This window comes from Bactrocera dorsalis, chromosome 3 (genome assembly GCF_023373825.1).
Source record: "Bactrocera dorsalis isolate Fly_Bdor chromosome 3, ASM2337382v1, whole genome shotgun sequence".
Taxonomy (NCBI): domain Eukaryota; kingdom Metazoa; phylum Arthropoda; class Insecta; order Diptera; family Tephritidae; genus Bactrocera; species Bactrocera dorsalis.
In genome coordinates, this window is record NC_064305.1 from 24,131,136 (window position 1) to 24,158,117 (window position 26,982).

The 26,982-nt window shown below is 32.9% G+C and overlaps 1 protein-coding gene across 5 annotated transcripts; it reads left to right on the forward strand.

The window, feature by feature from the left end:
• Window positions 1-3,967: 3,967 nt before the first annotated feature.
• On the forward strand, window positions 3,968-25,789 carry LOC105228692 (triple functional domain protein). Of its 5 annotated transcripts, none has more exons than XM_011208624.4 (8): window positions 3,968-4,146; window positions 11,069-12,445; window positions 21,537-21,629; window positions 22,048-22,354; window positions 23,560-23,646; window positions 23,707-23,811; window positions 24,002-24,136; window positions 24,216-25,789. In XM_011208624.4, exons 2-8 carry the CDS (start codon window positions 11,379-11,381, stop codon window positions 24,723-24,725), a joined length of 2,304 nt encoding a protein of 767 aa, XP_011206926.2. In that variant the 5' UTR covers window positions 3,968-4,146; window positions 11,069-11,378; the 3' UTR covers window positions 24,726-25,789. The 5 variants fall into 5 exon arrangements, with proteins under 5 accessions (XP_011206926.2, XP_011206928.2, XP_049308280.1 ...); XM_011208626.4 differs by having other exon boundaries at window positions 11,072-12,445; XM_049452323.1 differs by lacking the exon at window positions 3,968-4,146 and adding an exon at window positions 8,072-8,276.
• Window positions 25,790-26,982: the final 1,193 nt, after the last annotated feature.

Consider the following 26,982-nt stretch of genomic DNA (forward strand, 5'->3'; position numbering starts at 1 on the left):
CCTGGATTGACGGCCAGGAAGGTTCTTCTGTGTGTTTGGTGGGATTGGCAGGGAATAATCCACTATGAGCTGCTCCCCTATGGCCAAACGCTCAATTCATCTTTGATCAACAGAATTGTCTTCCATCAGGACAACGCCAGGCCACACACAGAAGCTCCGGGAGCTCGGATGGGAGGTTCTTTTGCATCCACCGTATAATCCGGATCTCGCACCAAGTGATTACCACCTGTTTCTGTCCATGGCGAACGCGATTGGTAGTCAGAAGTTGGCCACAAGAGAGTTCTGTGAAAATTGGCTCTCCAAGTTTTTTGCCAATAGGTAAGCGAGCTTCTATGAGAGGGGCATTATGAAGTTGGCATCTCGTTAGGAACGCGTCATCGAACAAAACGGCGCATATTTGACTTGAATCGCATTATTGTAACCAATTTTATGAAAAATTGAAAATTCAATAAAAATTCTGCAAGACTTTTTTGATAACCTATTACATTGACAACAAATGATGGATCGGCATTACGAGTTTTCGAGACAAAGGTTCTGCGGAAGATTTATGGTCCTTTCCGCATTGGCAACGGCGAATGTCGCAGTCGATGGGATTGGGGGCCATTTGGGTCCAATCACCGAACGTGCGACTTGCTTGATGGTCGTTCGGCTTTAATTGTTGCACGAGTTGAGTTTTTCAGTTCGTCCACACCAAGATCCTTCCACAAAATCTTCCATAAAGTTGATGGACACAGGTTCAAGTGCGCCAATGCGGATGGACTCCTTCTGGTCTTCTTCAAGACTCATCACAGCAAAAAGTGACTTCGGTGCTACCTGCGCGGCATCTCTGAGAATGTGTATTATCCACTGAAAAGTGATGTAAATTCGATTCATGGTTGTCCCAATTACAGACAATTTACAATTTATAATTGATGAAGTTTTTTTTGAGATATAATGGCCAGGGGTTTGTTCTTATATGTCATTATCAGTTTGACGCGCCAATTAAGAGAATTTTTTTAATTTTATTGCCCAGCTTAGTGATGGGTTTTTGGGCGTAAGATAATACTTGACTCAAATTATCTAACGAATAGTAAAAGACTAGATGGTCAAAGAAATATTTATATTCGTGTTTCGGCAATGTTTTTGCAAGTCCGAAATAGTTTAAATACGTAGCATATCTCTTCTAATTGCATACTATGTTTGTATGTATGTAATTTACCAGTTTTTAGAAAGTACATTTTAATAAATCTTATCTTTTAATAGATCCTACACTAAAGAGTGCACACGATTTTGTTATGGCTGGTAATCACATTATTTAAATGTTTGAAAATGACTGTTTCCTCAGATAAACTTTTCGTTGGAAAGCTTTCGTTGCATGTGCTTGTCTCTACTTTTATGAGCTTTACTATAATATAGATTTCTGACATTGAGGTTTGTTGCTATTAAACGCTAGGTGTCGCTATAGACAGAGCAAATTATATATTTTTGTGAAAACGGCTATATTAATTTTTTTTTTGGATATGCTCTTTCTTAAAGCCTAACAATAAGTTATAAAATCTTAAATCTATTTAAAAACTAGACAGGCTCAAGCAAATGATTGGGCTGTTTTGGTGATACGTCGCTCCTTAATACGCAGGTATGTATATCTCTTCTTGTAAGTCGTGTTTGATCGCAGGCCAAAGGGTTTGGGTGATCTCGGAGTTTAGATATATGTATAATTAATTCAGCTGTCTTCTACTTCTTTCTTTATCATAGGGATACCAAGGCCTTTATGGATATTTTCGTTACGCATGTACCATGGTGAACACGTGATTGTTCTAAGCATTTTTGATTGAAACCTTTGTAATATATCAATATTAGTTGCACATGTCGTACCCCACAGTTGAATGCCATACATCCAAATCGGCTTTATGACCGCATTATATAAAAGCACTTTGTTGTCTAGGCTAAGTTTGGAGTTTTTATTTAAAAGCCAATTTAAATTTGCAGCTCTAATCTTCATACATGTTATTTTACTAGAGATTTGTTTTCTCCACGTGGCCTTCTGTCTAGGTAAATACCAAGATATGTTACTTCGTTCGCTTGGGGTACTAAAATATTGTTTATTTTTACTGCCGGGCACATCTTTGGTCTTAGCGAAAATGTAATATGCTTACACTTTTGTTCATTCACATGTATACGACAGTTCGCTAGCCATTCTTCGACAGAATTTAAGGGGCACACCTAGTGTGACAGTGAAAAAGACATTTTTGGGGATCAAAAAAAAAAAAATAGTCAATCAATAATTTTAAAATTTTGAGGGTATATTTATACATGTTTTAAGAGTAGACAAAAAATTTTTTGAAAGAAAATATTAAATATTTTTGAAAGGACAAGCGATGTCCGGCGGCGCCAAAAGGTCCTCCACTGTTGCCATGATTGCAGCCTTCTCCGTTTATAAAAACTAAAAAAAAAATTTCTCGTTAAACTAAAACATATTGTCTGTACGATGACTGTGCGGGCTAATAAAAAAAAAAACAAGAACTGACAAAATGGCTGCATGTTGAAAAAAAGTTAAATTTCACCCAAAATAATGGTCGTTTTTGGCCTGCCAAAATTCGATTTTTGATTAGATCAAAAAACTGGAGGGTCATCGTATGGAGAACTATATAGGAAAGATGCAAAAAAAATTTGATAGCGATCGGATCATTTGTCTCCGAGTAATCTCTTCAGCAAATTCGAAAAATGCTGTTTCGAGAAAAACGCGTTTAAAGATAAAATGATTGTTTTACTACTACTACTACTACTCTTTTAAATGGCTGTAACTCAAAAACTGTTTCAGATATCGATTTGAAATTTTAGTATGTTATTTTTAAAGGTATAACCTATCGAAATATGAAAAAAAACGATTTTTTGAAAATATCACACTAGGTGTGCCCCTTAAATGCTCCATTTTGAAACTCTTTTATTTTTTATAAATTTTAATAAAGACGCAGTTTTTCTACCTTGATCAAAGATGTGATTATAACATCTTAAATGTAATATGACATCGTAATGTAAAACAGCTCCCATTGCTGATTTGAAATAAAATGATTATAGAGTTGCCATGTGTACTAAGAAATATTTTTGAATAACTTAAACAAAAACAAGAAAACAGGATAACTTCGGTTGCATCGAAGCTAGAATACCCTACAGAAATAAAAAAAAGTTCTTTAGAATAATCTTTTTTTTCTTTCTTTCTTTATAAGAATTTGCTGTGTATTATTTGTAGGGTAGCTATGGGGATCCGAACTGAAAAATCTATTCGGATAATTTCTAAAATATCTGATATATAAATTTTTGAGATCAGACCACTGTAGCTGATACAAATGATCAGATTTAAAGGAATATTTTTGGAAACAATTTACATCAAATTTCGTAAAATCATCTCGTCAAATAAAAAAGTTTTCTATACAAGAACTTGATGCCGTTTGTTCAGTTTGTATGTTTATGGAGAATTAAAGTGTAGCTAGCATTTTACAACAATAACTACACTAGCAACCGGCAGACACTAACTAAATGCACACTAAGCGTTTTATTGCTTTCATTAATTGTCGCATTGACAACAACAAAATGTAAAAAAATTCAACGTGTGCGAAATGGAAGATATAAACAAAGGGAATAAGTGAGTGAGAAATACGAGAACACAGGTGAAACGTTGGAATAACAATAAAAAAGAAAAATTATATTAAATATAACAACAAAAAGGAAGGAACAGAATATTATGAGTTTGAATGGGTGCTAACACAGGCTAAAGGGCAATGTGTGAGCAAAAACAAATTCCACACAAACTATAAAAAAAAGTAAAAGAAAGTAACAACAAATTTCGGTACCGAAAAACGCTGGCATAAAAACGCATATCAGCAATGACGAGCCGATAATGCGACTGCCGCAGAAGATAAGAATCCAAATATATAATTTTATGAAGGAGAACATTCATATTTTGAGACTTGAAATCGGCGTTTGCAAATTATTTTCACAACAGTACGAATTCACAAGTGCAAGTGTGTAAACGTCGCAAGAATTACACGGGCGGCCGAATGAATGAACGAACACGCACAGACGGCCTGAGTAACAGAACGGAACAGTGAAGAAAAATTTTTAAAAAAGTGTCACAAATGTGAGTGGCATGCGTGGGAGAGTGTGAAGGTGAGAGCGCACAAAAGAGGAATATTTGAGTAAAAAGCTGTGTAAAATTGGCGAATTTTCGTAAAATGTAGTAAATGAAAGTATTGAAATTGCGAAAAAAAGATAAAGATTAAATGCATATTAAAATTAATTTTTTAGTTGAATTGTTATAAAAAAAGAATTTAAAGAAAAAATAATAAATATATACATATGTATGAGATAATAAAATAAAAATAAATAATAACAAAGATTCCTAAAAAATTTTGTGCTTGTACAATTGAATGAAAAATATTAAACAATTTATTGAATGAGAAATTAAACAAAATATGTGTAATTAATAGATAAATAAGAAAAAACTATTAAATCTTGTTGCATTGTAGCTATAATACTGTTCACAAATACAAAAGATTCGTCACAAGAACCTGATATTGATCGCTTTTATATAGGAGCTACATCTATGCTATGGTTACTAGTACGTACATCCGAACAATGTCTTTGGATATTGAGATGTTCCTTTATGTTTTAATACCTGTACGTGTCAAATTTGGTGAAGATATCTCCTCAAATGAAAAGGCTTTCTATGCAAGCATTTGACTCTGATCGTTCTGTTTGTATGGCAACTATGGCCTCTTCAGGCTCATACGTATAAATCTATAGATTACCATTTTTCCCGATTTCATAAATGTATTTCGAAGCACTGCTATAGTATTTTTCTTAATACGAGTACTTCTCTCGATCAATCGACACGAGCAATCAACAAATTGTGTGGACTCCAACGTGAACAAATATTTTTGTTTTTATTTCAAGTTAATGTAAGCAACACAAGTAGCGACCGTTTGCCCAAACTGAGTGCTGAGTATTTTTAACCTCAAAAATGTCAAGCTTTAATATCAAGTTGAATGTTACTGATGACAACACTAGGGTTGCCATATCCGGAAATATAAAATACAATCTACTTTGTCGCATGATTTTGTCGGTTCAGCCATGACAATGAGCTTCTTAAGGAAAAAAGGTCGTTTGCAATATTTCAGATCGATATTTTAGAAACTGAGTGACTAGTTTGCATACATACAGACAGACGGATGACCGTAGAGACAGCTATATACAATGGTCCGAACTAAATAACCTGGGTAATCATCTTGTGTTAAATTTCGTTAAAATATCTTGCGAAATAAAAAAGTTCTCCACACATCTATTCTTCAGGGTTTCCGACGTTTCTTTTAGAGTAAAATAGTTGGTTTGGTTTAATATAACCATTACAAGGTGCGTTCCAAAGTTTTTAAAAAGTCCTGTTTACTTTGGAACGCACCTTGTACATACAGGCTAGATAATCCTACAACAAGGGATAATCTAAAGTCTATGTATTGAAAATGACTACAGGACCAATAAAAAATATTTATACTGAAGTAAAAGCATTCCGGCTAGACATATATCATTAACGATAATCCTCTATCGAAGCTATTTAAATTACCGCTAAATTATAGTAAAATATACAGCAAACATGACTGTCACGCCTCGGTAGGTATCTTAATTTTGCTCTTTCCTGAACATTTTGAGACGGGGATTTAAGTTAACATTTGAAATTGGAATTGAGTATTAAATATAAAAGTATGTCGAAAATTCTATGGAAACTGCTGTCAAAACTCGGTATTATACCAGTTTATTTAATTTACACCATATGCTTCTTCGTTTCGCTGCTCTTTTCTATTAGTACATGTGAGCTCTGAGGGTATAATCCCTATGCCAATCTATTACAGTTTTATGCAAGTTGTTTCTTCGTTTCGCACTGTAAGATGTATTGGATCGAATTTAAGTACTAATTTCTCGAGCCAATTCTCTTTGAAAAAAATTTATAATATATAGCTCCTAGAAATCCAGCTCTAAAAATATTATTGAGACCTAAACCTATACGACGATCTATTCTATTAATACTTTTGTAGCAACCACAAAACATACTTACTGTTCAAAATTCACTACCCAACCTCATCTTCTCATTAGCATTAACATGAACTTCATTTTGTCACCCTGTCCATATTGATAGGTTTTAAAAGGCTGCGAAAGTGACACAATTTTCAATTTGGGTTCCAAAGCACCTTAATTTATTGCTTTCTTTATTTGCTTTGAAATAATATTTTTTATTTATCGTTCAAACGCTGGAAATACACCTTTTGCCAATTACCTTTTCATTATTCTAACGCCAGTCACGCAGCAGAGAACGTGTTTTTTGCGTTGTTGTTGTAGCTGGAACTTTGACTAATTATTTCTTGAAGTACGTACTATACATAGTGAGTTAAATATATATGTATGTGTGTTTAACAGTTCTGGGAACTCTCTTGTTGTGAAAAAGTTAGTATCAATGTGAAGTGAAGTTGTGTGTGTTTTTATACCTTGAAGAGGATATATTGAGTTTGCTACAATGTCTGTAACACATAGAATGTGGGAGACTCTATAATATGTGCAATAGATAGATACCCTAACTATATCGATCAGAAATTTTGTTCACTTTCATTTCTCTCAAAGAAGTTGCTCAAACTGATCGATCCGATCAAGTTCTTGTATGGAAAACTTCTTGAATTGATAAAATATCTTGCCGAAATTCCGCATGGGTTATTATGCAAGATAACGGTAAAATCTCTAAACTAATGGTTCAGATCGGACCGCTATAGCGCACCGACCGGAATCAACACAAAACTCTTTATATAATATAACCTTCTATGCTAGTCGTCTGAGAAGGGTATTTTAGCTTTGGTGTGGCTGCAGTTATCGTTTTATTGTAATTCTCCCATCGACATTTTATAAATAACTTTTCATATTGGTGGCACAATTAAATTTCATTCAATATCATTTGCTATCAGTACACTTGTTCGCTATAAAGTCCGTAATCGTAAATAGTTTAAAATATTATTGGCCTATAGGGGATTTTTTCAAAATCTTATCTGTGATTGTTTATTGGAATCGTTGTGAAATGCTTTTGGTGTAATACTTTTTTCTACTTATTATCCAACGCTAGATTTAGATGGCCGTTTAAGAGCGATTTCATACGATTTTTAAGTATCTTTATTATGTCTAAGCACTTGTTGATCTTGTTGTTGACAGAATAGAATATTAAGGCCCAACTTTAATTGAATAAATATCGAGAAACTTGCTCAAATTTATTGCAAACTTAGGGTAACTAAGGAGTTACGAAATAATTGACTGAATTACTCTATTTTCAATTCTGATTTATATTATAATCGTATGCTTATTGCCCTCTTATTGTTATGCGATTCAATCATATCGCTAGTTCTCTTAAATTTGATAAGGATTCCTACAAAGTTTTAGAAATCTTAAATGTTAGGTTAGTTATAGTCCCCATAAGAAGTTGGAAGATTCTCAAGAATGTTAAGTAATTCATCAAACAAGATTCAAATATTACTGATAAAGTCTTATATTTTCGCACTCCGGAAACTAAGTCACAGTCTTGCATAGATCAGAAGGTGCTAACACATTTCGATAAACTTAATCACAATCCTTTTATTTCATGTGAGAACAAGGGTTTTATTCGTTGATGTTGTAGTTATCTAAGAAAGCCAAATTATCATCAAAAGTTCTTTGAAGACTACGAGATACAAAAATCAATAATACATTGGTCTCCAACTGTAAGTGATTTAGATACAAGTCAAGAAATAGTGTCACCAGACATTTAAAATGCTTCCTCTGATTACCAGCGTATCTATTATTTATGTTCCCTCTTATTCGATAAGTCAAAATACATCTTTGAACACATTTTCGATTTGTGGGAGCGTCTGCACACGGACCACTGCACCAGTAATAGTGAAAATACTAAAAACGAAACATGGCGTCCCACTTCATAAATTTCGTAATCTTATCTGAACTCTGCTGATAAAAACAGCTGACAGACGTTAGTCTACTGGATGAATTGAAAGTTTGTGAGTTCAGTTGTTGTAGAGAGAAGCTAGAGATACGTTTTATATACATATGAAGTTATATAAAGATTCTTTTTAGTCTGAATTCATAAAGGGATAGCGGTATTTAGTATTCTTCGATTAAAACACTTATAAAAGTTGAAGAAGTATCCAAAAATTACAGTTTTTCCGCTAGTATGTGTAATTCGCACTCATACTATTCGACAACACTGTGGTATAGTGAAGGTATTGTAAATTTTATCTGTCTCTCCGTTGAAATGCGCAAATTGATAAGTGAAAAAATGTAAATAAAGTTGAAAAATTTAACAGGAAAAACAACAAAATCATTACAATAACTTAAATACCACGTCAGGGTTCCGGCAACAAACAAAGAAAATCAGCAATAAAGCAGAGACAGCAAAGAAAACAACGCGTTAATAAAGTTGAAATCCGATAAAAAATATTATAAGTGATTTTTATATAATATATAGAAAAAATTATTGCAAGCATGCGAATTCAAGTTAATTGTTAAAATGTAAAAAAGGTGAAAAAGAGCGTGAGCAGCAGACAGATCGCGAGTATTTTAAGGGTTAAGGCTTGTGAGAGAATGAGCGCTAAAGGAGCGCGAAAATTGTCGAATTGAAGAAAATAAAGAAAATATCATAACTGTGTTGGCCAATATATAATATTTGGCATATGTACACACAAACGCTTGTAGATTCGTGTGAGCAAATCTATATTTCGGTTTCTTGCTTTTGAGCATTTTTAAAAATTCTCCGCGATATTACCAATTTACACAGCTGCTAATGACATATTCACTTGCTAGCGTCTAAAGACTGACTATCTCAGTTTGTGTGGAAGTTCTCATGCCTTCTTTTAGCCGTGTCTTGCTGCTTTGCTGGTTAGTTGAGATGTTTACTTGTGGTTTATTGGTTAGTTAGTTACTTAGTCGCTTGTCTGTCGGGCTAATGACGGGAGGAAATTAACTAAATTGCTTTAATTATCCGGCTAATTTTGTGTTTTGCGCTGTTGCGTGAAAAATATTCATCGAAAGGTTCTTTTTGTTTGCGAAAAAAGATAATATAAGAATTGTGTTGTATTTTTTTTGGTGTTATATTAATAATTAATTTATTTTACGGTGAATTTGATTACTCAATCAATAAATAGTTTAATAGTAATGTTATGAGAATTTGCAAAAAATGAAGACTTTCCAAAAAGTAATTGAAAAAATGCTTAAATAATAAAAAAAATAATGAGTAAAAAAGGCCAAATCAAACAAACAAATCATATTTTAAAAATATAAAATACTAAAAGAAAAATAAAAAATTACATTAATAAAAAAATAAAAATAAAAGCAAAATAAATAACAGTTAAAAAATTATAAAATTACTAACCCTTAGTGAATGAAAACATTTAAGTATACGATGCCGATGGACCTCTTCGCACTGAGTGCCTTTATAAAATCTAGTCAGCGATTTTTTTTAAAGAATTTAAATTTAATTTCAATGGTACTAAAGTATACCAATAGGCTTTTTATGTGCGATTTCTAACATGTCAAATTCAATGACAGTCATTACTAAACCACTGGAAACGGCTGCCATTTTATTTTTAGAGCAATTTATGATTGATATGTACTAAATTGACAACCACTATTGACAGTATTTTTAATTTTTTGTTGTAGTGGGAGAGCATCTGGAAAAAAATTGCTCAATTGAAAATTCAACTAAATAGATTTTTTTGTCATTGAATTTGACAAACTGTAGTCCGTGCCTTAGTATAGAAAGCTTGCTCATTTCCTAAATTAATGTGTACTCTGAAGCACTTAAAAGCAAATGTTTGTTATATTTGTTCTTTAATATTTTGTTGTACTTGAATTTATATAAAAGTAAATTAAAAAGATTTTGACATAATTTCGTCAAATAATTTTTATTTTTAGTAATAATAAGTTTATGTAATTTTTATTTGAATTTTTAAAGTGAAAAAATTAATTATTAAAATATAAAAATACTATTTGAATATAGAATATTATCTATGAAATAATAGAAAACTAAAAGAAAATAATAATTTTGTTAATGTTGTTAAATAACCCAAAATAAAGTTAATTATTTATCTGTTCAAGTCGTAAAAAATAACCAAAATAGCAACAAGAAAAACGTTAACCTTGGGTGCACCGAAACTATGATATAATATGATATAATACCCCTCACAAATACAAAATATTCCTTAGAAGAACTTGCTTTTGGTCGGTCGGTTTGTATGGCAGCTATATGCTATAGTTATCCAATCTGAACAATTTCTTTAGTGATTGCTCCATTGTCTTAGAAAACTACCTGCATAGCATAATCTTTGGATGCCGTCCGTTCTGTTCGTATGGCAGCTACATATGCTATAGTGGTCTGATATCATCGGTTCCGACAAATGAGCAGCTTCTTAGGAAGAAAAGAATATGTCCAAAATTTCAGATAGAAAACTAAAAACCCAATCTACTACTTTATAGGGTCTCCAACGTTTCCATATGGGAGTTATGAACTTCGTAATATAAAATAAAAAATAATTGTTAATTTGAGAATCTGTTAATTTTGTAATTATTATTTTTTCTATATTTTAATTATTGACATATTTTATAATTTAATTATTTTTTCTAAAATGTACTACTGTATGTTTTCCTTTAACGGAATTTCCAACAAACTGATAACAGTGCCAAAATATGTGTTGAACAAATAAAAAGCTTATATAAAATTAAATTATTTATATACCTATAAAATATGATTGCATGTCTGCATCTAAAATATACAAAACCATATTGTGTGAAAAATTAATTACTCATCGGTGGCAACGATTACATTGGCCGTGACAAAAATATTAGCAAGGTCTGAAAGTGTGAAAACGTGGAAATTCTATTCGTGAAGTGTACGAAAGCCAAATGTGTGATAAGTTTGTGGAATTAACAAAATTATTGTGGGCAACAACAACAATAACCACAATTGAATCCGTAAAACAAGTGTTTTGACAAATCCGCAATAATTCTCTATTTTTAGCAGCAACGATAAACGAAGTGGGACATAAACAAAACGCAAATTCATGAAATAAAGATAAAGTGCAATAGAGAAAAGTGAAAAAGAGCACACCAGTACAACAAAAATTTGGTTAATAAAACTGTTGTTAATAACAAATTATTAATAAATAGAGAACAAAGAGAGTGAGCGGCAAAGCGATCAAAGTTCGCACGGTGTGAGCAAAGCGAGCACTCTAGTAATACTGAGTGTAGGTGGCACGTCCAAGTTAAGATAAGCGCGCGTGCTCAACGCTTAGCGACTACTCGCGCGAACGATAAGACCGCACAGTCAAATGGCTGATGAGTGCGCCATCGACAGTCCGCGTCCGTTTCGACGTGAGCGCAATCTGAGCAATCGTAATTTCGCCAAACGCCGTTCCAACCGACGTATTAGCGTCGAGAGCCACAGCTCGGTGGAGTCGTTTAATCTAAGTGCAGCTGAGAGTGTAAACAACGCTAGCTCAGTGAGCTCTGTGCATGAGCAGAGTTCCAGCGCCAGCGGCAATGATAGTCACAATCACAGTACGTCGACTAGCAGCGGCAGTAGTGGTTCACATTCTTTTAGTGTCGCTAGTAGTCAACTGGATTATTCCTACTCGGTACAATCGGATACGGAAAGTGCATTTTTACGCGCCTCTACGCGCAGAATGGTGCCACCACCGTTACCCATAACTGGGCCACCGTTTGATAACGATGCGCCTACAGTTACGACAACAAATGATGACGAGACACAGCCACAAACGCCCGATCCCGCTTTGTTGGGTGTGCGACAGAAAGTTGATCGTTTCGAGACATTGACAGCCGAACAGCGGATTCTCTTCAAAACCGGACGTCATCAGCTGCGTCAACAACACCAACAATACAGTGCGCAAATAGGTGCTGTGAAGACAACTGGTGTGGGTGGCATTTCAGCCGCTGCGCCTGGGTTATGGCGTGTCTTTCCGCCAGCTACGCGTCGTTCCACTCCCGAAACGGATAGCTCGGTGGCCAGCCGACAATCGGCACTCAGCTCCTTTCACACCTCCATCGATGAAGAACGCTCCGTGGACGATGTGGATGAGATCTCCGACTATGCCGAGGATGCGCATGCAGATGCTGTCCTTGAGGCGGAGTATGCGGTGCCAGAGGAGGCGCATGAATTGCGCGAAGATGTGGTGCCATCGCCAGAGCCTGGCGCTGACGCTGAGCAATTGGTGACGGCGGGCGTAGTGGAGTTGAATCTAGATGATTTCGGTAAGGTGGAGAAGGTGCGTCGTGCTGTCAGCGATGATTATGCACGCACAATGCCGAAGGCTCGCTCGAAAAAGCTGTCCGCGGAAGTTGAATGTGGGGAAAAGTCGGCGTCGAAAGATTTTCCGAGGTGAGTGGCCTTTTCTTAGTTTTGATAGATGTGATTTGATTTCGTATAGACTCTAGGTATATATTTTTGTTAGTACGTCCAATATCAGTTAATCGGTACTCAATTATTACTAAATCTTTCTTTAAGTTTCTTGATATCGCCATTAAATTGAAAGTCTCTGCAGCTCCTCAGTAAAATCTATGACAAACATTCTCAGCCCAAGTGATATCACAGATTCTTTTTTGTTATAGGCTAATTATAATTTAGATGCCTCAAAGTTGTTTCTAATTCCTTGTTAGATGGTTCTTCAAAAGTTGATATAGTGAGTGGAGCCTTTTTGAGAGTTTAGAAGAAATGATGTTAACGACGCATATAAGCTCTAACAGAACTCTAAGGAACTGGGAAAGTTTAATTTACTAACATAATACTAATTTGAAGCATTTTTATAAATATAATAGACTTAAAAAATCTTTAATTCTCAGTGGGATTAAAACTATATAAGTTATGATGTTTGATAGGTTTTTTCCATACTACTTCAAATATATGTATATATTTTTGTTAATGTTTGAATATCTCTGCCTAATCTTGTCTTAGTCAAACATAGATTCGTGCTGCGATTTTATTTTCATTCAAGAATTTCTCCCTCAGTTACATTTTCGAAAGGTGAAAACGCATGTGAACTTACTTTTATAATATTCGTTAATCAAAAAGAGGCAATTTGTTTCCAATTATGTAAATAAGTATTACATGTAAGTATATCTGCTTGTACACTTAAAGTGTGTTTTCCTTTTAAGTGCTACTCTAAACTTTGGCCAGTTGCCACGTTTAATCGTTTTTTGTCCAAAACATGACGAATTGCTTCTGTTTTTAAGGTGTTCGCTGTGACACAAGTGGTTTTGGTTTGGCGGTCATCGTATTACAGATATAAATACTGAAATGCTGAAACAATAAAAACAACAAAACACTTGCTGCGCTTACTTTGTTGTTTACATTTGAGCACAAAAGCAATAAAAAATATTACCACACTTTCTAAACATAAGTTATTGGTATTTACATATATTTATGTACATATGTATGTATGTAAAAGCTTGTGCTTATAAGCACTTTGTTGTAATGCCTTATTAGTCATAAACTTATTTTTAAGCTCGAAATTTTCTTTCGGCAGCTTAAACTGTCTTTAGTTGCTTCTGTGCGGCAAGTAACAGTCAAATTTACATAACATTCTAATTTTAGCAGTGAAATGTTAATGTATGTACTCAACTTTCGTCTACGCTGTTAATTTGCTGTTAACGATTTTAAATATGCCGTGCAGCAACAGAAGCATAACATAAAATGTTGCGCTCGATTTATGCTATTTTATTTCATTTCAATTAACTTCATTTGATTTTTTTATATAAGGATTATTTGAACTCAAAGAAAGTATAATTTCTATCCCTAATATCGCATTTAAATCGTTTTGGTTATTCCTATTCTTGAATACATATGTCTTATTTATTTTATAGAAGTGCATATACATTTTTTCAGTAAAATTTTTTCTGTTTTCTTAGTGCTGTATGCGATTTACGTGCAAAAAACCGGTTAGACAAGTTCTCGTGTCTTATTACTTTGTTAGCTTTTGATTTAGTTTTATTTATATTGCTCGAATGTTTTTGGTTGCAGTCTTTTTTGCTGTGGGTTGATATGATTTTTAAGCCACTTTTACAGTATCGAAAAAAATTTCAAAATACTAGTTAGAAAATAATAAAACTTGAATTATTAAATACTCTAATCGAGAGTGTTTTTCCAAAGATTTTATTGCCTGCAAAGACAAAAAGCGCCTTTTTCGCTATAAAATATATCTGTTTTTAACTAAAGCTGCCAGCTTTATTGTCTTCTGCCAAGCTGACTACTAGTGCAGCTAATCTGCGATGTAAGGTAACTAACTGCCTATTATATATGTTTTATTCAATTCACAGCTGGTTGTTTTTTCTTTTCTTAGTTCTTTTCGTTAAAAGTTAGTATTTTGTGTGTACCAAGTTCAGCATGTTGAATTGCAAATATTCAATTGTGTATTTTGTTCATGATAAATACATTTAACGTACAGTAATAATCATATCCCATGTCCACGTGGGCGTATACGTAACCGAAAAGCGACGTTGACACATTGTTTACACAGCGCTTAAGGCTCTGTCTAATTAGCGGTACAAGCAATTGCAAATAAAAATTTTTTGTTCTTATTATTACTCGATTTGAATGTGCATTTTCCAATGTGTGCGCAAAAATATATTAATACTAAGATACATTAATACAAAAGCACCAAACACGAACCTCTATACGAGTAAAAGGATACAGTGAATATAATTGAAAATTTAAACGTAATAAAAAAAATTTTGACAATTTTACTCTCTAAACCGAAATCTTAAAATTATTATCATTTTTTGAACACACCTCATATATTCAAAAAATCTAACCCGCTATAAATAACCTTAACCCATATATTATAACACGTACGATAAGATATTTTGCTTTTGAGAGAGACAGTCATCAAAACACTTCATACTGCAAGTTATATATCAGTCTAACTGTACATAATTTGTTATTTTTCATTTATCAAGTTTGCTCGTCACGTTTTTGTTGGAGTGTGTTGCATGAATTACAACACTAAGTACACAAAAGATAATTTGTATAAAACAAATTTGATGATAAAACAAAAGATATTAAATTATCTAGGAAAAGTCCTAAAGAATATTAAATTTCTATATTAAATGCTGTCTTATGTATGTGGTCTAAAGGCACTTCAGACTGATCAAATTATGACTCAGTGTGTATTGTAGGACAGCCATTATCTTTATCTGCCCTCTTTTAAAAAAATTGATATGTGAAATCTACAATATTATTATCTGGTTAATTTTAATACGAGAGGGTGTGCATATAGCATTAAAGTGGTATAACTTTTCTATGTTATATATTTTACGTTGTACGTTATATATGGTGATCCATTTCAAGGTTCCCTACTTTTTTAAAGAAAAAAAACACAGAAACTTCAAATTTAATGGAGAACATTTAATATAATTCGAAAAAACTTTCTTTCGCAGTTATTTTTTGTAGATTATCGCTTCAATCGTGGCCGTGGCCACGTCTTATATGATTCACCCAATTTTATTTGCTTCGTTCGTGCATTTCGACTTCCGAATGACAAGCGTGATGTTTTACTCCAATGCCTGAAGCGAAACGGGACTGTCCACATAGACTTTAGACTTTATATAACCCTAAAGAAAAAAAGCCTAACGGTGTGATATCACACGATCTTGGTGGTCAATCCTCCAGCCCAAAACGTGAAATTATCTGCTCACCAAAGTGTTCTCTCAATAAACCCATTAATTGGGGTGATGAGTGGGAAGCGGCGCCGTCTTGTTGAAACCATATGTCACCGAGATCATGAACTTGGTGATGTTGATCGTGTTGCGAATAGTACGCTCAGTAGGCCAATTATGTTGACCGTAGTTTGAGCGAAGCATGCGAAACATATTCTTTACAGAATGTGAATTTTCGTAATAAAGTTGAACGATTTGAAAACGTTTTTAGGCGTAAATGCGAGATGTAAAATAATACTGTATAAAATTAACATCACAACTTGACACGACCACTTGATTTCTAATCATCGATCTACATATACCGCTCTCCATTGACAGTAACGGTGTCACCAGCTTCATTCCGAAAGAAGTATGGAGTGATGATTCTACCAGATTGAAAACCGCACCAAACTGTGCATTTTTAAGAATATAATGGTTGTTCATGAATAATTTGTGGATTTACTTCGTACTAAAATCGAAAGTGGGCCTCATCATTTTCAAGTTGTTCCAAGGCAAAATCGGAAAATTCATGACATTTTCGGTGGTCCAATGGCGTGAGGTTTTTGATTGAGAACAATTGTTGAAAATGTCTTAAAATCTACAAATTCCGGTCTTCAGCAACACTTGCCTGAAAGGCAGCAATATTTTTATTACTTCGAGGGGTTCTTTGTCTTATCGGCACTTTAACATTAACTTAAAGAAAATATACGCAATAAGCGACACTTAGAAATTATATCATATCTATAAGGAAACACGGTATCTGTTTACATAACTTCTACCATTTGTTTGTTTGATTGTGTAAATACATTGTTTGTTCTCTGTAAAGTTTGGTGATTTTAATACAACTTACGAAAGCATCAATTAAAGTTGTAAATCGCTCATTACTTTATATAATTTTCATTATACCAGTCTGTTCGGTATATATCAGCCTTATGGTTCTTAAATTAGCATGTTATTAAGAAGTTTTAGTATATGTATTGTGAATGAAATCTGTCGATTATGCTTCTATACTCCCTATGTTTAAGTTCGCTGCTCTCTATTAGAAAAATATAACTCTACGCTTTCTGTTTTTGTTTATGCCAGTCTACTTGACTTATACCAGCTCCTTCGATTCGGCATTCGGCAAGTTTTGGCAAACCAATGACAGCTAAAATGAGCAAATAAATTAAAATTATTAAGTTTTGAGAACATATGTGTTTCAAAGAAAAAAAAAAAAAAACAGCAAAAACAATATTATTAGATAATGTTTATTTACTTGACAACGCTGTTATTTAACATTAAATCGCAAAATTAGTTCTGTATACATACATATATTCTAAAGAATACTTATATACGGTACAGGTAGGTGTGACTATGTTTGCCCGGCCTTGCGGCGGCGGTAAATCACTTGTCGGCAGCCTTTTATGGCACGACACAAACATTTAGCGCTTTTGGCCATAAAATGATAAATGAATTTCAATTCGTGGAACTGATAAGCGTGTGTAAACCATTGATAAATTAATGCAAATAGGAAGATATCTATGCAAATGTGATGGTGCGTGAATAGGCCATATTTAAGGAGGGTACCAACGATGCACCTGAAAAAGTTAGTATGATAAAATAAGATGTTAGATGAAAAGTATTAAAATGCTTACCTTTATGTATATTTTTGATATTGACGCTTAAATATTTTATTTTTTTTATAAAGTTATTATGAATTCGAATTTTTTAAAACACAACTTATCCCAAAAACCTAAAAGAAAAAAAAATTGGAAAAGTTCACGTCCAAGGAAAATCAGCTGAGCCGAAGTACTTTTGTCAGTTACTTGAATGTTAGACGATTTTTTTAATTCTGATTCTATAAAGTCAAAAAGTTTCACATATTTCCTTTGTCCCTTTCTAATATCATATGCTGGTATCTTTATAAGCTTTCCTTTCATAAAGCATATATCAACCACACGCATTGAATACAGAGATCGCTTCGCTCTACATTTCGCAAGATTTCTAAAAGAGAAATTTGCTGTGATATACTTTCTAGACGAGATCAAAGTTGATTACTTTAACATAATATACAAAAATCACTAATATAAATAATAATAAAAATCTCTAAGTAGTCATAATGAGCTTGTTTTAAATCCAGTTAGTAGTTGAAATAAAAATTCAGTAGTGAAAATCCAACTCTTACCGGTTCCTTAGTTTGAATACTGGCCTGTAAACAATCGCGATCGCGAAACTAGTGGCTCACTTAGAGATAATTCAATTCTAGATTGTGCTCTTGGTTTAAAAGTCAAAACAACCACATGAATGATTTGAAAAATTACTTGATTCTCCATATGGTGTCCATAACTTTCTTTGATATTGCGGGGAGAGAATAATTGGAATACTATTACCGTACTGTTGAGAATAGTTATATTATATAAGGAAGTCGATAAACGTATCCCCCTTTCAACCCTCAAGTATCGATTGTATTTCCAAATGACTTCGTAACGTTAACAGTAACTTTTGATGCAGCCAAACTCAAACATCTAACATAAATGCTTTTACGATAACTCCATTTTCACCACTCCGATGTAAGTCACGTGCTATTTTATTGTATGTGTATGTGCGAGATATAATACGTATTTTATACGTTGCTCAAAATATGTTAAAACTGTTAGCAAGTCCTGTTAAAGGTACGTCCTAATAATGATTTTGTCCTACATTATTTTGTATCTTTGTTTCGACATGGATCCATATATAGATTCGTATGTATATGAATATAACCTCTACTGGAAAATAATTAGAGATAACAAGGTAAAATGACACAATTAAAAGAAAACTATGACGATTAAAAGCTTTCTATTGCTTGTTTTATCGCATTGACTGAAACTCAATACCAGAATGACTCAATTTAATGCTACCTGTATATGCCTGTATATACATGCCACATGCATATATTGTAAATATTTTGCATTGACACAGCTGATCTAAGCCGTTCGACAAGCATGTCTACAAAAGTAATATAATTTGCGATTATTACATACAAACATACAATCGTCATATAAACAGTTGTTACATTACAATCAGTTCGCGAGCACCCATATTAGCGCTCATTAATGCTGTCTGTCTGATCAGTTAGGAGCGTAAAAAAATGGCACGGATTCGTAACGGGTTATCGCACAAGCGCGAGCCGTAAAATTGTTCTTGGCAATGGGTGTGAAAAATGATGAAAAACAATAGAAGTGGTTTCGGATTGTAGGAGCGAAGGTGGGTGTAAAGGAAAGGGAAAAAGATGCAGATTAAAAGTATAATTAAATTTTTTTTGTATAAATACTTCCTGCTTGCTTATGTATTAGCTCTCTTCGATTTTCCAGACTTTACAGAGTGACGAATCGAACGAACAACATGTATAACTGACATAGACTGGTATAATTGGAAAGAGTTAGAGAATCAAGCGGTAATAAGGTGATGTCTTCAAACATGTCTGTATACAAGAAAAATGTTTGAAAAGAAAGCTGAGCTGACAAATGGCGAGTCCCAAACGGTTGCCTTGAATTGGCGAATGAAAATTTATAAGTATCATTCTAAAATGCGTAGGACCGACAGTTATTTAAGCATTTGGATGAAGAAAATAGTGCCAAAAAAAAAGTGTTATAGGTTCTAAATTGCATTTATTAAGACTATCCTTTGTTGATTTTGAGATTGTATGTAGTTTTTATTCAAGGAGCACTTGAAAAGCTTTTCAATGCTTTCAATTAAAGCTCTAGTTGTTGGTTCGGACAGACATTATGGTATATCAAACTTTCAAAAGAAAATGTTTTTTTTTTCAAATCACTTGCAATAAACGGACAATAAATGCAACCGTCTTAAGAAATGCTTTGGTGTTAAAGAATTTGGAGTGTAGAGAACAGATTGGTTGAAGCCTTATTCAAAGTGGGCAAATAACTTTTATGGATCCAATTTTTTATGAAACAACGTTTATATGGCCTATCATGAGACTTAGTTCCTATACTCTGATGTTGAGATATCCAGAGAGCTAACCAAGATTCATTATCTGATACTAAGTGTGAAGATATGACCATTCATTTCCTTTCTCTCTCAATGTGTAGCATTTCCTTAGAGAGGGTGTTGACCTAGTTTTGTAGAAAAATGCATTGAGTTATCCAGAGAATATACCGACATTTCTGTTCATGTAGTTTGGTATAATGACATTATTGCATTAAATATCTTTTCTGCAGCCTTTCATGAGGAAACTTCTTTTTGGAAACATTGATTAGAGTTGAAGGCTGTAAGAAGGTAGGCCCAAGTGTCCGATACTCACCCCTTTTGCACATTCTTTATGCTACTTATTGAATACTGAATATTTTAAGGCGTATAAAAGATTCTCATGTTCTTATAATTATACAAGCGATTGCATTTTAAACTGATACAAGCCAAAAACAAATATTTAATTGCGCGCAAAAGCGTGTATGTGCCGTATATAGCACACCGTATGTACAAAAATATATAAATATACCTCACACTACATTATAATTACGAATACCTTTATCGCCTTATATTACAAGCTTGTAGTTAGTTGAATAAATAACTTGTCCGAGAGCTACGTTTAAGTAAATAAATAAGTACATATATATATATACATACATATATATGTAATTGTGTACTTTAGCAATAGAATATTGGTGTGGTCATTAGCTGTCTTGGTTATCAGTGACGCCAGCGGCTTTGTTATGAGGAGCGGCTGACTCACAGCTTCGAAATATTATATATGAGGACATACATACATATTTACACATATGTTTGTGTAATTAGCGAAATGATAGCGGAAAAATGTGAAGGCAGCAAAACGCGAGAAATTTGTAGGTTTGATAGCGAGTGTTGATATGAATAGCATTGCGTGCATAAATTTTAAGCTTCTACATTTACTTTGTAATTGATAATATGGAATTTCCCCTGAACGATATACATATATTCGCGTACATATTTTTTCGGAGAACTAATTATTTTTACTAAATTATAGAAAAAAGCAAAAAAAAGTGTTATCTTCGACTGCATTGAAGCCCTTCAGAGGTGTATTTATTATAGCAAAAAAGGGTATACGAGACGTTTAGCTTGATTTTGATCAGTAAATTTGAAGAGACTCTACATAAGTATATGCTATATACTCGTATATACAAGTTTTTTGGAGATCATAGCACTGTCTTCAATAAAAGTGTATTACATATCTATTTATATATAGATATACTGATTCAGGTTTCATAATATGTACATATATACTTACCTGTATCTATGTAATATATTCGTATTTATGTAACCAAAAATCTCGAATCATTGACCTCTATCTCTTAGGAGAGATAAATGAACCGAATGTTTGTTGAAAAACGTCTCGTCAGATCTCATAATCTTTCCCTCTAGTAAATTTATTTTTTTTGATTATTTTTTATGACTTCAGTAGCTCAAAGGAAATTCCTGGAAGAAAGTTTCTCTTAAACCTCTTTGTCATTACTATCTCATCAAGACACATTAGGTTTTTTAATGCTGTTGAGCGTTTTGTCTCTCGATTAGAGCAAATAGGTGCAACAACAATATGTACAATAACTCATTCAGTTGTGAATTGCTCAATTTCTTGAATAACAAAATTTATTTAATTCTTGTCTAGAAGGCATAAGTGCGATATCCAATCAATCAAAAAATGTTACTCATACGCCACGGCTGACTACCACGTTTACAGAGTGACTACCAAAAGAACACACTCATTCAATAATTTTCATGTTTTTTTTTCAAAGAATATTAATAGCAATTTTTTTATTTTTTATTTCCAGAAATTATCGTTCAGTGCCACGTCCCAAGACTGAAATTATTGGTACCAAGAATCATGCGGTTGTTAACAAAAGTAAATCGCTTTATCAGCCAAAGTAAGTACAAACAAGAAATAAAAATTGAAAGCAATAAATGAACTAATACATCAAAATACCAATAATTAATGACGAGCGTACGAAGCTGTGCAAATTTCTCCAAATTTGTGATGATAAGCACAAACAAGACGTGCGCGCCACGGCGTATGAGTCACCAAAAGAGTTATTTGATTTTAATTTGCCAAACAAAAATAATTTTTTTGTTGAAAAAAAAAGAAAACATACTACAATAAAAGCAAAAACGTAGGTGGCATAAAAATACAAAGAATTTGAACACGTCTTTTTACATATATTTCTAATAATTCTATATAATAAACAAAGCTGGCCGATATGACGAGCCGTTGCTAATTTCTTACTTTTACACTTTACGCTTTGTTATTTGGATTATTCAAAACATTTTTCTGTACTTTCTTCACAGTGACGAGCTCGACGATGAAGCTGAGGCTGAGTTGCGCGATAAGAGCTCACAACACATTAAACCCATACTCGAGGAGCTGATAAAAACTGAGGAAACATATGTGGAGAACTTACGTATCGGTTTGGAGAATTATGGCAATATATTTGCGCGCAAAGATTTACCGCTTGGTTTGCGTGGAAAGAAATATGTTTTGCTTGGTAATATTGCACAGATCTATGAATTTCATGCGGAGGAATTTTTGCCAATGTTACTTGCGTATAGAAGGGATCTGAAGCGGTTATTCGATGAATTTCAACATTATATTGATGTAAGTGTTGAGACGATTAGAGAGATATATACATATACATACATACATCTGGAAAGTCGCCGTTTTTTTCGAGTTTTATTAACCGTAAATTAGTTTTAGAAATAATAAGAAAAGGAATAAAAAATAAGAAAACTAATTTTCATGAGAAATTTTACAAAATTCTCGACAACACATCAGAGGAATCTTAAGGGGTTATATGGGTTGCCTCGGGTAAAAAATATGCGACCACATTGGCAGGATAACTTCTCACAGCATCACCTAAAGTGAAAAAAATACGTCTTAAAAAACTTTAACTTAGAAATTGGACGAAGAAAAAATCTGAAAATTGGATTTTGCAGACATTTTTATAAAAAAATTAAAATTTCACGACATTTTTTTTTTTAAAAAGTTGTAATCGAAAATAAATTCTTCGTCCAAGTTTTTAAGCATTATATCTCAAAGACCTGTCTTAAATTTCATGAAGATCAGTTGAGTAGTTCTCGAGAAATCTTGCCAACCATCTTATCTCCGAAACTATTACTCCGATCAACTTGAAAATTTAATACAATATTCAAGAGGTGTGGGAAAATTTAATAAAACAATGAAAAATAGATTTTTTGAAACCCGTAATACATGGGTTTACCTTAAAACTTGAAGAAACTGATGGCTTTTCTAATTCTAACTCAATAAATTTTGGTACAAGTTAAGAGAATATCGTAAAAGTAATCATATTCTCTATATCCACTAATTAATATATGAATTGGCAGCTTCCGAAAGCGAAGTATTATTTTTAGCCATTTTTAAATCTAATTATTTTTTAAATATAATCGTTATAGAATTGTGTTGTTTTGACCTGAAAGAAATATTATCGCCAAACTACTCAGGAAGCAGTACTGGGAGTGAATTGTCAGCTCTTTGCACAGAGAACGGTCAAACTGCAAGCTGAACTATCTGATCTCTTATTATTATTTTTCTATAAAAAAACTATATTTTAGTCTAATGCTTATAGAAATTCTGCTTTAGATCATTCTTTAAGATCTTAAAAGAAATTTAAAATAGCTTAGCATTTGTTACCTAGAATTGGTAAAGTGCGTAATTTGTAATAAAACGCTACAGTGAGGGTTTTTTATGCTCAAGTAAAACACTCTCTCTCTAATACCATTAATTATTAAATTTTTTGGATACATTTTCTGTTATTAAAATAACTTTGCTTAATATTTTTTCAGCAAAACTCCTTCTACTGCTACGTCATATTCACAATGAACAAGCAACGTTCGCTCAAATTATGTGATACATATAAAAATTATTTTAAGGTATGGAATTCATGTATTTATAATAAAAATACGAATTAATATATTGAATTATTTTTGTAGCGCATACAAAACGAATTGGATGATAAGTTGGGTATAAATAGTTTCCTGGTACAGCCCATACAACGGATGGCGCGATATCCGCTACTACTGCAACAATTTATCACGGTGAGTTGGTGAAAAGAAAAAAATTATATTTATTATAATAGGAATTTCTGAGTGATTGTGGGCAATGTAGAAAAATACTGTTATGAAACTAATATAAATAAATTTTAAAGCTCATAAAATTGTATATAATTTGCTAACCTCAGCTTATGCTCTGCTCTCATGTTTATTATTCTTACTTTTATACTCACAGACCCTCTTCAAGCATCGCGACTTTGAGATTAAGCCTTTGCTTGAGTCATGCTGCCGGTTGGAGAAGAAAATGCGCACTTTGCTGACCACAACCAACGAATCCGAAGTGATTAACGACATTGTCGAGTGCAATGAGGTGAGAATCGGAACACATATTTACCACTTAAATCATAACTAAAATATTTCTTTTTACTCTACCTCCCTACCGCAATTAGTTCAACGTTTTTCATCAGGGAAAATTCCGTAAAGTAAGCGACTTTTCGATTATAGATCACACGCTGCGACGCACCTATCGCGGCAAGGTCTTCATATTCGACAAATGCATCATCTATACTGAAATTAAGGGCAAACACTTGATCTTCCATGGCCGTTATCCGTGCGAGCATATCGGTATTGTGGCGAAAACGAAGCATTTCACCTTATTCTACGAGCGCCGTAAGCAGCAAGAGTGCGATTTTCAAGCTGAGCCGCCAGTGGTCGAAGCGTGGCTGGAGCTGATACGCGAAATGATCAGCTCTTTTGTGATGGAGGAGCGTCAAAAGCTGCAGGATCGGTATGCGCGCGAAGGCGAACAGCAGTACCGCAAGCCGGTGAGTTTAACGCTGTTTCGCGATTCGAATCGTTTTAGTTCGGACAGTGGCATAGGCAATATATGGGTGCTGCCGAAACCGGAGGCCGAGTCGGAAGCGTCGAGTAATCGCACGACGTGGTATGCAGTGAATTGAACGAAATTGGTTCCAAATATACACAACTTGAAAAAAATTATACGGATATTGTGCACCTATGGCTAAGGAAATTAGCCGGCACAATATTCAGCTAAACAGTGCCAGTCAGATATAAAAGTATATCTATACGAAGCAAATTTTTTAATTATTCACGAATGGAGAATGTGCCCTTACATTATAGTACTAGAGATTTTGTGGCTATAGAGTGGCCATATTTTTTATTAATTAAAATACCTAAACAACATGTGTTGCGCACTCCAATTTATTATAAGAGAAATATTTTAAAATAGTTTAGAAATTGAAAAATTGTAACAAATTGTTTTTTATTTCTTATTTAACTATTGTACATATACGTAATATTCTAAGTTGTAGTGTATATAATTAAGCGTATTGGTTGTATATCTATATAAGTTAAAAAAAGCTAGTTGGTTTTAGTATAAAACGCAAAATTTCACTGAAAAATGCCAAAAATATTTAAGCTTTTTTAAACTTCCTAAAAGCTTTATTTAAACTTAGTGTTTAACATTTACCTTAGAGTATATTAAATATTTAAACTTAGTCTCACAAATCATTATATATTTTCATAATAAAAAAATAAACGTTAATTAATTAAAAAAAATTATTTATATGTATAAATCATTTTTAAAGAAGTGTTTATGAAATTTATTACAGAGAAATTGAAAAAATAGTATTTAATATATCGTTTGTAAATTCAAATTTTTACAATGGGCATTTTTTATTTCCAGAACTAGTAGAAATTTATTAAAAATATTTAAGAAAACAAAATTTTAAAAGGATAAATATCAACATTTATGTAACATATAATTTCATTGATTTAATAATAATAAATAAATATTATATATCAACTTATACTTATTATTTTCAATGAAACGATACTTATTTATACTTAATTATAGAAACCATAAAAAAATAATTACAAAAATGTGAATATTTTTATTTACCGGATTAGAGTATTTAAAGAAAAAGAGAAATTTGAAATATATATTGGACAAAAATCTATCACAAATTTCGTGAAAATATCTTGTCAAATAATAAATAAATAAGTTTTTCTTCCATGATTGAAGTTAATTATTTAGTTACTTAATTTTTTGAACATTAATTCTTACGGACTATTAAAATACTATGCCTTAAATTATAAAATAATAAAATTTTAATTAAACAAGTAGATAACTTAGCTAAAAAATATAATTGAGGGTGTTAACGAAGGAAGCCCTAGAGTAAAAAAAAATTCAAGTAGAGCTTTCTCAGAAATCGAGTTAAGCTCACGCATATTTAAGTCATTTCGACTTACTTTCATAGTAACTAGAATTAAGTCAGGTCTCAACAATAACGAAGATATCATAATCCAAACATGAAGAATATGTTTGAATAATAATAACGTATTACAACGAATAATATTTGATTTGGACTTAATACTAAATAAAATTTGATAGTAGACTTTAAGACAACAACCATTAGGGGAGTTGCAGAAAACGGACTAGGAAAAATATGATTAATTAAACTAATGAATCCATTTCTTAAAAATGGCGACATCAAGAGCACAATTGTCATTAACACCCACGACAGTTGAAGCAGGCGGATATTTTTTTATTCCTATTGCTCACTATCGATTTCAAAGTACTATTAGCATTAATTGAAGTGGAAGGATTTGAATTAACAGAGTCACCCACAGTATCATAAAAGACAGCAGGTTGAGTAGCAATGGAATCCTGGTCTTATATGGTAGTAGGTATGTAGGCAAGAATGCAGAAAAGAAAAGCGTTGACAACCCTGAAAAAACAAAAACAAATTGATAACTGATAGTTTAGAATATGTACTCTCTTGTTTTGGTGATAAGAAATATCATCACAGATTGTGTGAATTAACACCATTTGATCCCTTTTAATATGATTATTTAAAATCCAAAAAGCTTACAACCTCGCGAGCCTTAAAGAAGGAGACTGGTGGAAATCCGGGGAGGCCATTTGTTCGATGTGTTATTCCATAAACTACCCCCTATCCTATGTACTTTATGACTAATTAAAAAAATTACGATTGAAAGATTAACAATTGTGTTTCCTGTTTAATTATTATCTTGCGTTAATTTTGGGGCACCCTTTCATTGTTGTGTTTAAACTATTTGTTTATTTCAAATAATTTTATCAATAAAACTACTTACATATATTTATTACACTACTAACATATGTCAGTTATGGCTCCCAAGAGTTCGATTTTTGGTTTGTGATGGATAAGGGTA